The 12,552-nt window shown below is 54.8% G+C and overlaps 1 protein-coding gene across 6 annotated transcripts in view; it reads left to right on the plus strand.

The window, feature by feature from the left end:
* Nucleotides 1-6: 6 nt before the first annotated feature.
* PKN1 (protein kinase N1) overlaps nt 7-12,552 on the plus strand; it is a 41,115-nt gene continuing 28,569 nt past the window's right edge. The window contains exons 1-5 of one of the 6 annotated variants that reach the window (XM_017851228.1): nt 25-109; nt 304-687; nt 954-2,134; nt 8,200-8,500; nt 10,545-10,696. In XM_017851228.1, coding sequence (XP_017706717.1) covers nt 2,048-2,134; nt 8,200-8,500; nt 10,545-10,696 — 540 coding nt within the window. In that variant the 5' untranslated portion in view covers nt 25-109; nt 304-687; nt 954-2,047. Of the gene's footprint in view, nt 110-303; nt 2,135-7,212; nt 7,400-8,199; nt 8,501-10,544; nt 10,697-12,552 lie in introns of those variants that run through there. The other 5 variants (XM_017851227.1, XM_017851230.1, XM_017851232.1 and 2 more) reach the window with 5 other exon arrangements.

The raw sequence follows: 12,552 nt of genomic DNA on the forward strand, positions 1-12,552 counted from the left end.
CCCCCTCCCCGCCACGCCCGGGGCGCACGCGCGCTCCTCTGGCCGCCCCTCCCTCCGCGCGGGGACCCCTGGCGGGCGGCAGGAGGACATGGCCAGCGACGCCTTGCAGGTAGGCGCACCTGCGTCTGGAGTCCCGGGGCGACCGGACGGCGCCGGGGGACCCCGCCCTCGCGCTCCCGCGGGAGCTCCCCAGCCCCCCGAACGGGACTCGGGTGGCGATGGCTAGGGCGGGGACCTCCGGAGCGCCCGGCGCCCCCTCCCTGGGCCGGGACTGTGGAGCCAGCGAGGCCCCCTTCTCGGCAGGTGGCGATGTGGACGGGGCTGGTTTGGGGCAATCTCGGAGGCAACCCCCGCTGCACCCCCAAACTCGGCCTCTCCCGGAGAACTAGAAGGGGCGCGGCGGAGGCTCTACTTCGGGTGTCTGTGGCTGGCTGGGAGTCCCGGTGCCTCTCGTCCGCCCCCAAACTCATACCCCTCCCCAGGGCTGGGTGCCCGGCAGGTGCCGCTCCACCTGGGGCAGGTGCCTGGCGCAGTGCCGTGGGAGGGGAGGAGGCCGCCGGGCCCGGCCCGTGCCCTTTCCCCGCATAACAAAGCTCCAGCCACCCCCGCCTCTAGACAGCTTTATAGTGTTCCAGACGCCACCCAGATTGGCACCTGTTGGCGGAAGTACCCGAGTCACTGCATTAGGTCGGTGGACTGGGGACCCCCGCTCCCACCCTTGGACTGTCAGGTGGAACCTTCTCCCGGGTGGGGACTGTCTCAGTCAACAGGCCAGGGATGCTCCCATATATAGAATCCTACTTTTTTGCATGGTGCCTGGGCAGGGCTGGGTCACCCCCACCCTCCTAACACACACACGTGACTGGCACCAGCCTCCCGCCCAGCCAGATTCCCCCGTGCCACCTGGCGAGTATCACTGACCTGGACTCATCTTCTCCGTTTGTGACAAGCAGGGCCAGCGTGACTGCCAACCTTCTTTGGTTCAAGTGACCCAAATCTGAGAAATGTCTGTGCCTCGGTGCCCCCATTAGCACCTCACCATCCAGTTCATCGTCCTGTGGCTGTTGTGTAACTGGGTTCTCGTCTCCTTCTGCACCTGCCCCCTGCCCCTCTGTGTCTCCCCCGTAACCCCCGGTCCCTCCCACTTCCCCAGTCCTGCTGATGGCCTGCCGGCCTTGCCGAGGAGCTGGGCGTATCTGGTGTTGCCGATCACACAAGGTCAGACCTCAGGGCCGGGATGGGCCGGGGTCCCTGCCCCTACCCCCGGCCCAGGGAGGGCTGTGTAGGAATCCCCGGGCGCATGCATGCGCTTGGCGCGTCCCACACATGACCCAGACAGGCTGTGATTCCTGCAGTGAGGCTGGACCCACGCCCTGGTCCCCCCTTCCCATCTCCTCCTTAGTCTCTTCCCTCCTCCTGGTCATCCCTCTCTCATGGTTGCTTGGGCCTGCCGCCCTGTCCCTGTGTCTGTCCGAACGTGTGCCTGTCTGTTCTGTGTCCTGCAAACGGATGTCCTGTCCAGATTCCGGAAACGCCCAAGGCATTGAAATCTCCGGATGTGGGGGTCTAGGTCCCTGGCTGCTCTGGCAAGATGGGGATTCTGGGAGGCAGGTCCTCTGGGTCTGAGGTCTCCGCTCCATGGTGGGCAGCAGAGGAGCAGGGGTTCTCCATAGGCCAGGCCAGACCCCTGAGTCCTGGGTTTGCCTTGGTGGCCCTCAGGTGACCCCTATGCCCTGGGAAGAAGTGAGTCACTCAGGGCAGGAGAACCCAGGAGCCCAGCCTCCCTCCCTCTCTGTGTTACAGATCTCAGCTGCTGGAGGTGGGGCCGAGGGAGGCCACCTCTCCTCTCTGCCTGGACTTCCCCAGTTGAGCTGACCCTGCTCTTGGCTGTGTCCTCCCTCTGCCTGCTGGGGATAGGGTGGGGCCTGACTGAGTGAGGGTGGTATTTGGTGAGCCTGGGCTTAAATTCCGACGCTGACACTTCCTTGCTGTGTGTCCTGGGCCCAGTGCCTTCGCCTCTCTGAGCCTCGGTTCTGACCTAGGAAAAATGGGACTAAGAGGGTGTTCATGGGAGAGAGAGAGACCGAGACCTGGCCAGCACTTGGCAGGCGGGGCTGCGGTGAAGTCATTACTGGTAAGCGTCCTGGTCAGCAGCTCAGGGTGTGAATCTGTGTCCTTACTGATTGATTTACTTATTTATATTTATTTATTTTGGGGGAGACAGTCTTGCTCTGTCACCCAGGCTGGAGTGCAGCGGTGCGATCCTATCTCACTGCAGCCTTGATTTCCGATTTCTGGGACTCAAGTGATCTTCCTGCCTCAGCCTCCCGAGTAGCTGGGACAAAAGGCACAGACCAACATGCTTGGCTAATTTCCTTTTACTTTTGTAGAGACAGGGTCTCGCTCTGTTACCTAGGTTGGAATGCAATGGCGAGATTCTTGTTCACTGCAGCCTCAAACACTTGATCTGTAGGACTACAGGCATGTACCACCATACCTGGTTGATTTTTTTTTTTCTTTTTTCTTTTTTTTTAAATTGAGACTGGGGTCTCACTCTGTCACCCAGGCTGGAGTGCAGAGGCATGATCTCTGCCTCCTAGACTCAAGCGGTTCTCCCACCCCAGCCTCCTGAGTAGCTGGGACTACAGGTGCACACCACCACGCCTGGATAATTTTTGTATTTTTAGTAGAGGCAGGGTTTCGCCATGTTGCCCAGGCTTGTCTTGAACTCTTGAGTTCAAAGTAACCGGCCCACCTAGGCCTCCCAAAGTGCTGGGATTACAGGTGTGAGCCACTGCACCCAGGCTTTTTTTTTTTTTTTTTTTTTTTTTTTTTTTTTTTTTTTTTTTTTTTTTTTTTTTTGTGACAGGGTCTCGTTCTGTCGCCCAGGCTGGAGTGTAGCAAGCTCCACCTTCCAGGTTCACGCCATTCTCCTGCCTCAGCCTCCCAAGTAGCTGGGACTACAGGCGCCCGCCACCACGCCTGGCTAATTTTTTTTTTATTTTTAGTAGAGACGGGGTTTTATAGTGTTAGCCAGGAGGGCCTTGATACCCTGACCTCGTGATCCTCCCGCCTCGGCCTCCCAAAGTGCTGGGATTACAGGCGTGAGCCACCGCGCCAGGCCTCTTTTTTTCTTTTTTGAGACAAAGCCTGGCTCTGTTGGCCAGGCTGGAGTGCAATGGCGTGATCTCGGCTCACTGGAACCTCTGCCTCCTGGGCTCAAGTGAGCCCACCTCAGGCTCCCAAGTAGTTGAGACTACAGGCATACGCCATCACACCTGGCTAATTCTTATATTTTTTGTAGAGATTGGGTCTCACCGCTATTTCCCAGGCTGGTCTGGAACTCCTGAGCTCAAACAATTCTCCGGCCTCGGCCTCCTAAAGTGCTAGGATCACAGGCAGAGCCACCACACCTGGCCAATACTTTTTAAATTTTTTGTAGAGATTTTTGTAGGTCTTGCTATGTTGCCCAGACTGATCTCCAATTCCTGACCTCAAACACTGCTCCTCCCTCAGCCTCCCAAAGCGTTGGGATTACAGATGTGAAGCACCACACCTGTCCAAATCTATGACCCTTAACAGCAGGCTTCTCAGCCTTAGCACTACTGACATCAAGGGCTGGGTCATTCTTTGCAGTAGGGGCTGTCCTGCGCACTGCAGGGCGTTGAGCGGCATCCCTGGCCTCACCCTGATAGAAGCCACCTCCCTACCACAGTCATGACAACCAAAAATGTCTCTGGATGTTGCCACATGTCCCTGGGTATGGGGAGAAAATCTCCCCTCCATGGAAAACTGTTACTGGCCAGGCACAGTGCCTCACACTTGTAATCCCAGCACTTTGGGAGGCTGAGGCTGGCTGATCGCTTGAGATCAGGAGTTCGAGACCAGCCTGGCCAACATGTGAAACCCCGTCTCTACTAAAAATACAAAACATTAGCTGGGCGAGATGGCGCGTGCCTGTAGTCCCAAGTACTCAGGAGGCTGACGCAGGGGAATCGCTTGAACTCGGAAGGTAGAGATTGCAGTGAGCCGAGATCGCGCCACTGCACTCCAGCCTAGGCGAAAGAGCAAGACTCTGTCTCAAAAAACAAAACAAAACAAGACAGAACAAAACAAAACAACAAAAAAATACTACTGTTACTTCCTTGAGCCTCAGTTTCCTCATCTGTGAAGTGGTGAGATTCTTGGCAGCTACTCAGGATTAGTAGAGAGGGGTTGGGAAGATGGTGGGAGGTGATACACTTGGTCTGTGGCATTCCTCCCTGGGGGCAGCTGCTCTTGAGATCCCTCACTAGCCAAGGATAACATTCCTTGTCTGTGAAATGGATGCTCCCAGCTGAAGGAGATAATGCCAGGGGGCTATTTCCTAGCCGACATTCGGAATCTGGGTGCTCTTGTTTTAAAGCAAGGCCCTGGCCATGGGGCAACGACTCACACCTGTAATCCCAGCACTTTTGGAGGCCGAGGCAGGAGGATTACTTGAGGCTAAGAGTTTGAGATCAGCCTGGGCAACATAGTGAGACCCCATGTCTATGAAAAATATAAACATTAGCCAGGTGTGGTGGCACATGCCTGTAGTTCCAGCTGCTTGGGAGGCTGAGCTAGGAGGACTGTTTGAGCCTGGGAGGTAGACACTGCAAGGAGCCATGATCACACCACAGCACTCCAGCCTGGGTGACAGAGTAAGACCCTGTCTCAAAAAAAAAAAGAAAAAAATTTACATGAGATATTCAACTTTATTGTAAAGTAGCTTTGTGTTAGATGTTTTTGCCCAACTGTAGGCATGGGTAAGTGCTCTGAGCACATTTAAGGTAGGCCAGGGTGAGTTATGATGTTTGGTAGGTAAGGTGTATTAAATGCATTTTTGACTTATGATATTTTCAACTTATGACAAGCTTGTCAGGAAGTAACCCCATCATAAGTTGTTCTTGAACGTTACTGTGTGCTTAGCAAGTGGTTTTGTAGGCCACTGATTTGGGGCATTCTTTGTTTGTTTATTTATTTATTTATTTATTTATTTATTTTTTGAGATAGAGTCTCACTCTGTCGCCCAGGCTAGAGTGCAGTGGTGTGATCTCAACTCACTGCAACCTCCACCTCCCAGGTTCAAGCGATTCTCATGCCTCAGCCTCCCAAACAGCTGGGATTACAAGCACGTGCCACTATGCCTGGCTAATTTTCAAATTTTTAGTAGAGATGGGGTTTCATCATGTTGGCCAGGCTGGTCTCGAACTTCTGACCTCAAGTAATCTGCCTCGCTCACCCTCCCAAAGTGCTGGGATTACAGATGTGAGCTACCACGCCTGGCATGGTTTTGGAAATTCTTTTTTTTTTTTTTGAGACACAGTTTTGCTCTTGTTACCCAGGCTGAAGTGCAATGGCGTGATCCTGGCTCACCTCGACCTTGGCCTCCTGGGTTCAAGCGATCCTGCTTTAGCTTCCCGAGTAGCTGGGATTATAGGCATGCGCCACTATTTTTTTTTTTTTTTTTTTTGAGACAGAGTCTCGCTGTGTTGCCCAGGCTGGAGTATAGTGGCATGATCTCGGCTCAGTGCAAGCTCCACTTCCCGGGTTCACACCATTCTCCTGCCTCAGCCTCCCCAGTAGCTGGGACTACAGACGNTTTTTGAGACAGAGTCTCGCTGTGTTGCCCAGGCTGGAGTATAGTGGCATGATCTCGGCTCAGTGCAAGCTCCACTTCCCGGGTTCACACCATTCTCCTGCCTCAGCCTCCCCAGTAGCTGGGACTACAGACGCCCGCCACCATGCCCGGCTAATTTTTTGTATTTTTAGTAGAGACAGGGTTTCACTTTGTTAGCCAGGATGGTCTCGATCTCCTGACCTCGTGATCCGCCCGCCTCGGCCTCCCAAAGTGCTGGGATTACAGGCGTGAGCCACCGCGCCCGGCATTTTTTTTTTTTTCTTTAGTAGAGACAGGGTTTCTCCATGTTGGTCAGGCTGGTCTCGAACTCCCGACCTCAGGTGACCCACCTACCTCGGCCTCCCAAAATGCTGGGATTATAGGCATGAGGCACCGTGCCTGGCCTGGTTTTGCAAATTCTTATCCCAGTCCCCCAGTGGTGTCCCCTAATTGTGTTGGCCTGAGGGAGGTGCCGCTGGGCTGGCTGGGACCCTGGGCCTCTCAGCTGTGGTCAATAACAGTTGGTGACTGGACTGAGAGGAAGCAGGAAGTTGGGACGGCCCGTCTGCAGGAAGGGGGCCTTGCCTCTGAAGAAGTGGCTGTTCTGACCCTGAAGGGGAAGCTGGGGACAAGGGGTGGCTGAGAGAGTCTGGCTGCAGGGACATATGCAGATAGTCGCAAGGCTGGAGGTCTGTGGGAGCATGGATGCGCTGCAGGGGCCTCGGGGAGCGTGCATACGTGTGTGAGCATGTGCACACGCATGAGCATGTGGGCTGTGCCCTCTCGGGCAGGTGGGAGAGTGTCTTGTATGGGTTCTAGAGTGAAACTCATAAGCACTTGTATGTGTTTGCAAATAAGTGCATATGTGGTAGGGATGGGAATGGGTACACTGTGAGCCCATTTTCCAGGCATACACCTGCAGGTGTAGAAGTGTGCATCTGTGTGTGGATCTTTGTTTCATCCACACACACAGGCATGGGAGTGTGCACACGTGTGAGCCTGTGTTGCAGGCATACACCTGCAGCCATAACAATGTGCAAACACAGGCCAGGCGCGGTAGTACACGCCTGTAATCCCAGCACTTTCGGAGGCCGAGGGGGGCGGATCACCTGAGGTCAGGAATTTGAGACCAGCCTGGCCAACATGGTGAAACCCTGTCTCTACCAAAAATACAAAAATTAGATGGGCGTGGCGGCACATGCCTGTAATCCCAGCTACTTGGGAGGCTGAGGCAAGAGAATTGCTTGAACCTGGGAGGCGGAGGTTGCAGTGAGCCAAGATCGCACCAGTGCACTCCAGCCTGGTCAACACAGGGAGACTCCATCTCAAAAAAAAAAAAAACAAAAGAAAAAGAAAGTGTGCAAACACTTGTGAGCCTGTGTTCTGTGCATATCCACATGTGTATTTGAAAGTGTTTGCACACTCAAATCAGCCCCCAGAGCCTGCATCCCCTCATGGATACACCATGAGTGTGTGAATGTACAAACTGCCTACACTTTGGACATTCTCTAGGGACAGGAAGCAAGGACTGTCCCTGGGTTTCATCTAGAGGAGCAGGCTTGGCTCCAGAGGTGGCTGAAGGGAAGGTCCCTTAGATGCCCTGGAGTTGGCCCCGCGCGAGGGGTGCTGGGAGTTGACAGGAAAGAGGAAGTGGCGGCTGAGAGGCCCTGGTGGGGCTGAGGTTCAGGAAGAGGGCGGAGCCCTCAGCCCGGACCCAGGATGGCGGAGGCCAATACCCCCTCGGAGCAGGAGCTGGAGGTGGGGTCCGGGGTCCCTGTGGGGGCAGGCAGAAGGGGACCCCAAGTGGCATAGGCCAGTAGTCCTTCCCTGGGTACCTCTCTGTTTGGGAACAAGGAGAGGAGATGGGGCACTGGCCTCAGAGTTCTCTGTTTGGAGGATGAGACTATCCAGGGCCCTTTGGGGCTCCCAGGTTGAGGAGAGACAGGAGGAAGGAGTCCAGGCTCTGCTCTTTAGGGTCCCAGTTGTTGAAGATAGGAGAAGAGCAGATGAGGGTCTTCAAGACCCCATAGTTTGGGGGTGCAGCAGAGAGAAGACTCGGCCTGCCCTTGGGATGCCCTAGTTTTGGGGGTATAGCCAAGGAAAGATGAGGCCTGCCCTCGGGATGCCACAGTTTCAGGGTACAGGTGAGGGAAGATGGGGTCTGTCCTCAGGACCCTGTAGTTTTGAGGATACAGCAGAGAGAAGACAGGGCCTGCCCTTGGGCCCTCTTAGTTTTGGGGAGCAGCAAAGAAAAGGAATCTTCCCTTGGGGACCCTCTAGTTTGGGGGAGGCAGCAGAAGGGACAGATCTTATTGAGACCCCTTAATGTGGGGACCCTGTGGTGGCGGGGTGACAAGGCCCTGCTCTTGAGACCTCCCAGTTTGGGGAGGTCAGGAAGCAGTGGCAGGGTCTCGTCACCTTCCAGTTTTGAGAGTCAGAGGAGGTAGAGCAGGCCCTCTCTTGGGAGCCCCAATCCAGGGCAGAGGCGCCAGGCTGGCTGCATGTGGTCTGCACCCAGAGTCCTCCTAACCCCACTGACCCTGCTGTGTCCCCTGCAGAGTGAGCCTCGAAGCTGGTCCCTGCTAGAGCAGCTGGGCCTGGCCGGGGCAGACCTGGCGGCCCCTGGGGTACAGCAGCAGCTGGAGCTGGAGCGGGAGCGGCTTCGGCGGGAAATCCGCAAGGAGCTGAAGCTGAAGGAGGGTGCTGAGAACCTGCGGCGGGCCACCACCGACCTGGGCCGCAGCCTGGGCCCCGTGGAGCTGCTGCTGCGGGGCTCCTCGCGCCGCCTCGACCTGCTGCATCAGCAGCTGCAGGAGCTGCACGCCCATGTGGTGCTGCCCGATCCGGCGGCCACCCATGGTGAGCTGGGATGCTTCTGGGGATGCGGGACTCCAGGCAGAGGTTCCACTGCTCACTGGCTCACCCATGGTCTCCAGAGCCAGGTTAACCCATCTCCACAGACCCCCCAGGGAGACGCATGCCATGACCCACGCAGCCACCAACACCCAGAGAGGTGCATACAGCCATACCAGCACCCAGTAACACTCAAGACTGTGCACGCTGTCACATGAATATCTCTAGACACAGCCACGCCAACACCCAGGCAACATTCAAGGATGTGCACATACTCACACAAGCACCTAAAAAAACAGCCACACCAACACCCAGGCACACCCAAGGGTGCACATACTGTCACACGAATACCTCCAGACACAGCCACGCCAACACCCAGACAACACTCAAGGATGTGCACACGGTCACATGAATACCCAGAAACTCTCACAATTACATGGATGATACCCAAAGACCGTTTATTTTTGTTTTTGTTTTGAGACAGGGTCTTGCCTTGTCACCCAGACTAGAGTACAGTGGTGTGATCAAAGCTCACTACAGCCTCAATTTCCTGGGCTCAAACAATTCTCCTACCTCAGCCTTCCAAGTAGCTGGGACTATGGGCATATACCACCATGCCTGGCTAATTTAATTTTTCTTTTTCTTTTCTTTTTTTGTAGAGACAGGATCTTGGTATGTTGCCAGGGCTTGGCTAGAACTCCTGGCTTCAAGTGATCCTCCTGCTTTGGCCTCCCAAATGCTGGGAATACAGGTGTGAGCCATTGTACCCAGATTGTTTTTTAATTTAAAAAATGTTTATTGATTTTACATTTTTTTTTTTTTTTTTTTTTTTTTTTTGAGATGGAGTCTTGCTCTGTCACCCAGGCTGGAGAGCAGTGGTGTGATCTCAGCTCACTGCAACCTCCACCTCCCAGGTTCAAGCGATTCTCCTGCCTCAGCCTCCTGAGTAGCTGGGACTACAGATGCATATGCCACCATGCCCGGCTAATGTTTGTGTTTTTAGTAGAGATGGGGTTTCACCATATTGGCCAGGCTGGTCTCAAACTCCTGACCTCAACTGATCCACCCACCTCAGGTGATCTGCCTCCCAAAATGCTGGGATTACAGTTGTGAGCCACCTCGCCCAGCAGTTTAAATTTTTTTTTGTGGGGGGAGGGGGACGGACAGAGTTTCAGTCTTGTCACCCAGGCTGAAGTGCAATAGCACGATCTCGGCTCACTGCAACCTCCACCTCCCAGGTTCAGGCGATTCTCCTGCCCCAGCCTCCCAATTGGCTGGGATTATAGGCATGAGCCACCACGCCTGGCTAATTTTTGTATTTTTAGTAGAGACGGGTTTTGCCATGTTGGCCAGGGTGGTCTTTAACTCCTGACCTCAAGCAATCCGCCTGCCTCGGCCTCCCAAAGTGCTGGGATTATAGGCGTGAACCACTGCACCCAGCCTCAGTCATTTCTGCACCCAGGGTCCCCTCGAGCATCACACCACTCTCTAGAGACTCACGCAGACACATGCATCCGGATGTGCCAACACCCGGAGACTCAGTCATACCAACCTGGAGATCTGAAGTCACAGTTGTAGCAACAGTCAGAGATGTACGCAGAGCATCTCCCAACACCCACGATCTCAGTCATCCTAACACATGGCGTCTCACAGAGTTACACTAACACCTAGGGAGACACACACTCAGCCATGCCAACACCCTGCAGCTCACAGATGGCACCACTCCCACACCCACAGGCTCACACAAGCCATGTACGTAGTTACTAACGGGCCTCCCAGATGCAGTGGACCCAGCACCAAGGACACACTAAGACACCTGGGTGCTCGCCTGCACTCATTCATCCTGAGTCCTGCCCCAGCCCCAAGGAGTTTCCCCGGGTGGGTGGGTGGGTAGACTGCTGGGCCCTGGTGTCCCCCTGCCTGCCTGTCTGCTGGCCCCCAGCTCCCCCTCCCCGTGTCTGGGCAATGCCCAGGCTGGGCTGAGGATGAAGCCTCCCAGGCAGACCGAGGTGACCATGCGTGATGACTCTCTCCCACCTGTGACCTGTAGATGGCCCCCAGTCCCCCGGTGCGGGTGGCCCCACCTGCTCGGCCACCAACCTGAGCCGCGTGGCAGGCCTGGAGAAGCAGTTGGCCATTGAGCTGAAGGTGAAGCAGGGGGCGGAGAACATGATCCAGACCTATAGCAATGGCAGCACCAAGGTGAGGCAGCACACACACACACACTGTGTGCACACACCACACCTGCGCACGTACAGTCCACCCACACGTGCACACCCACCCGCATGTGTACACATCTGTCCCCGTGTTCACATGCCCACTCGAGTGTGCACCCACACCTGTGCATGCACACCCCACACGTGCACACCCACCCGCATGTGTACACACCTGTCCGCATGTGCACACACCCACTCGAGTGTGCACCCACGCCTGTACGTGCACACACTGGCATGTACCCCCACATCTGTACATGCACACACCTACCTGCATGCATGCACGCTCACCCACATGTACATACACATTCCTCCTGCCTTGGCCTCCCAAAGTGCTGGGATTACGGACGTGAGCCACTGCGCCCCATTTATCAATTGATGGACACCACATGTGCACACACCTGCATGTGTACACACCCTTGAACGTGCACACACAGCTGCACGTGCATGCACACTTGTACACACCCACATGTGCATATACCAGCATGTGTACATACACCCCCATGTGCACACACACCTGCATATGCACACACACCTACCTGTGCACCCGCACCTGCATACGCATTTGCAGTGCACACGCACATGTACACACTCACATGTACACACTCACCCACCCGTGTATCTGCACACACTGCACATGTATACAGCTGTATACATGCACAGATGTGAGCAGATCACAGGCTGGGGCATAGGGTGTAGCCTACAGCTGTCCCCATGGGAGGCTGGGAGCCTTTGGATTGGGGACATACTGGCTGATGGGTGTAACTTGGTGTCAGGACTAAGGCACAGGCAGCTCATGTGGGCATATGGGAAGCATGACTATGGGCGATGTCAGACAGACATGTGGCAGATTGTCTCCCCTCCTCCCATGGTCTCCTGCAGAGCCTCAGGCCTATCCACAGTCGGGGCAACATGCAGCCTCTCACTGCTGATGGTGTCTCCTGTTACAAGCACAGTCATGTCAATACCTTGACACACACACACACATATGCTGTCATAACATCTAGACACACACACACGCTGTCATAACATCTAGACATACACACACACGCTGTCATAACATCTAGACACACAGTAGTAACAACATCTAACAACACATGGAGAATCCCACCACCGCCACATCTGGACACACACACACTTATATTCATACCCAGAGACTGGTGCACACGGACGCATAGACACACACATCCCCCGTCCTGCCCGTCAGTCCCAGGAACACACAGGTCCCCATCAACACCCAGAAATTCTGACACCACAAGCACAGGCCGACCTACAGCTAGAGGATTAACATCCAGACGCACAGGCTGGTGTGCGCCTGTCCTTCCAAGTGAATGTCACATGGGAGCACAGATTGCATGGATTTTTTTAATGACACTATTGTGTTTATTTTTTTGAGACAGAGTCTCACTCTGTCACCCAGGATGGAGTGCAGTGGCATGCTCTCGGCTCACTACAACCTCCGCCTCCTGGGTTCAAGCGATTCTCATGCCTAAGCATCCCAAGTACCTGGGATTACAGGCACGTGCCACCACACCCCACTAGTTTTTGTATTTTTAATAGAGATGAGGTTTTACCATATTGGCCAGGCGAGTCTCGAACTACTGACCTCAGGTGATCTGCCCACCTCAGCCTCCCAAAGTGCTGGGATAACAGATGTGAGCCACCTTGCCTGGCCTAACATTATTTTATTTATTTTATTTATTTTTTATTTTTATTGAGATAGGGGTCTGTGTTGCCCAGGCTGGACTTGAACTCCTGGGCTCAAGCATTCCTCCTGCCTTGGCCTCCCAAAGTGCTGGGATTATGGACGTGAGCCACTGAGCCCCATTTATCAATTGATGGACA

This window comes from Rhinopithecus bieti, unplaced genomic scaffold (assembly GCF_001698545.2).
Source record: "Rhinopithecus bieti isolate Rb0 unplaced genomic scaffold, ASM169854v2 scaffold_33432, whole genome shotgun sequence".
In the NCBI taxonomy this organism is placed as follows: domain Eukaryota; kingdom Metazoa; phylum Chordata; class Mammalia; order Primates; family Cercopithecidae; genus Rhinopithecus; species Rhinopithecus bieti.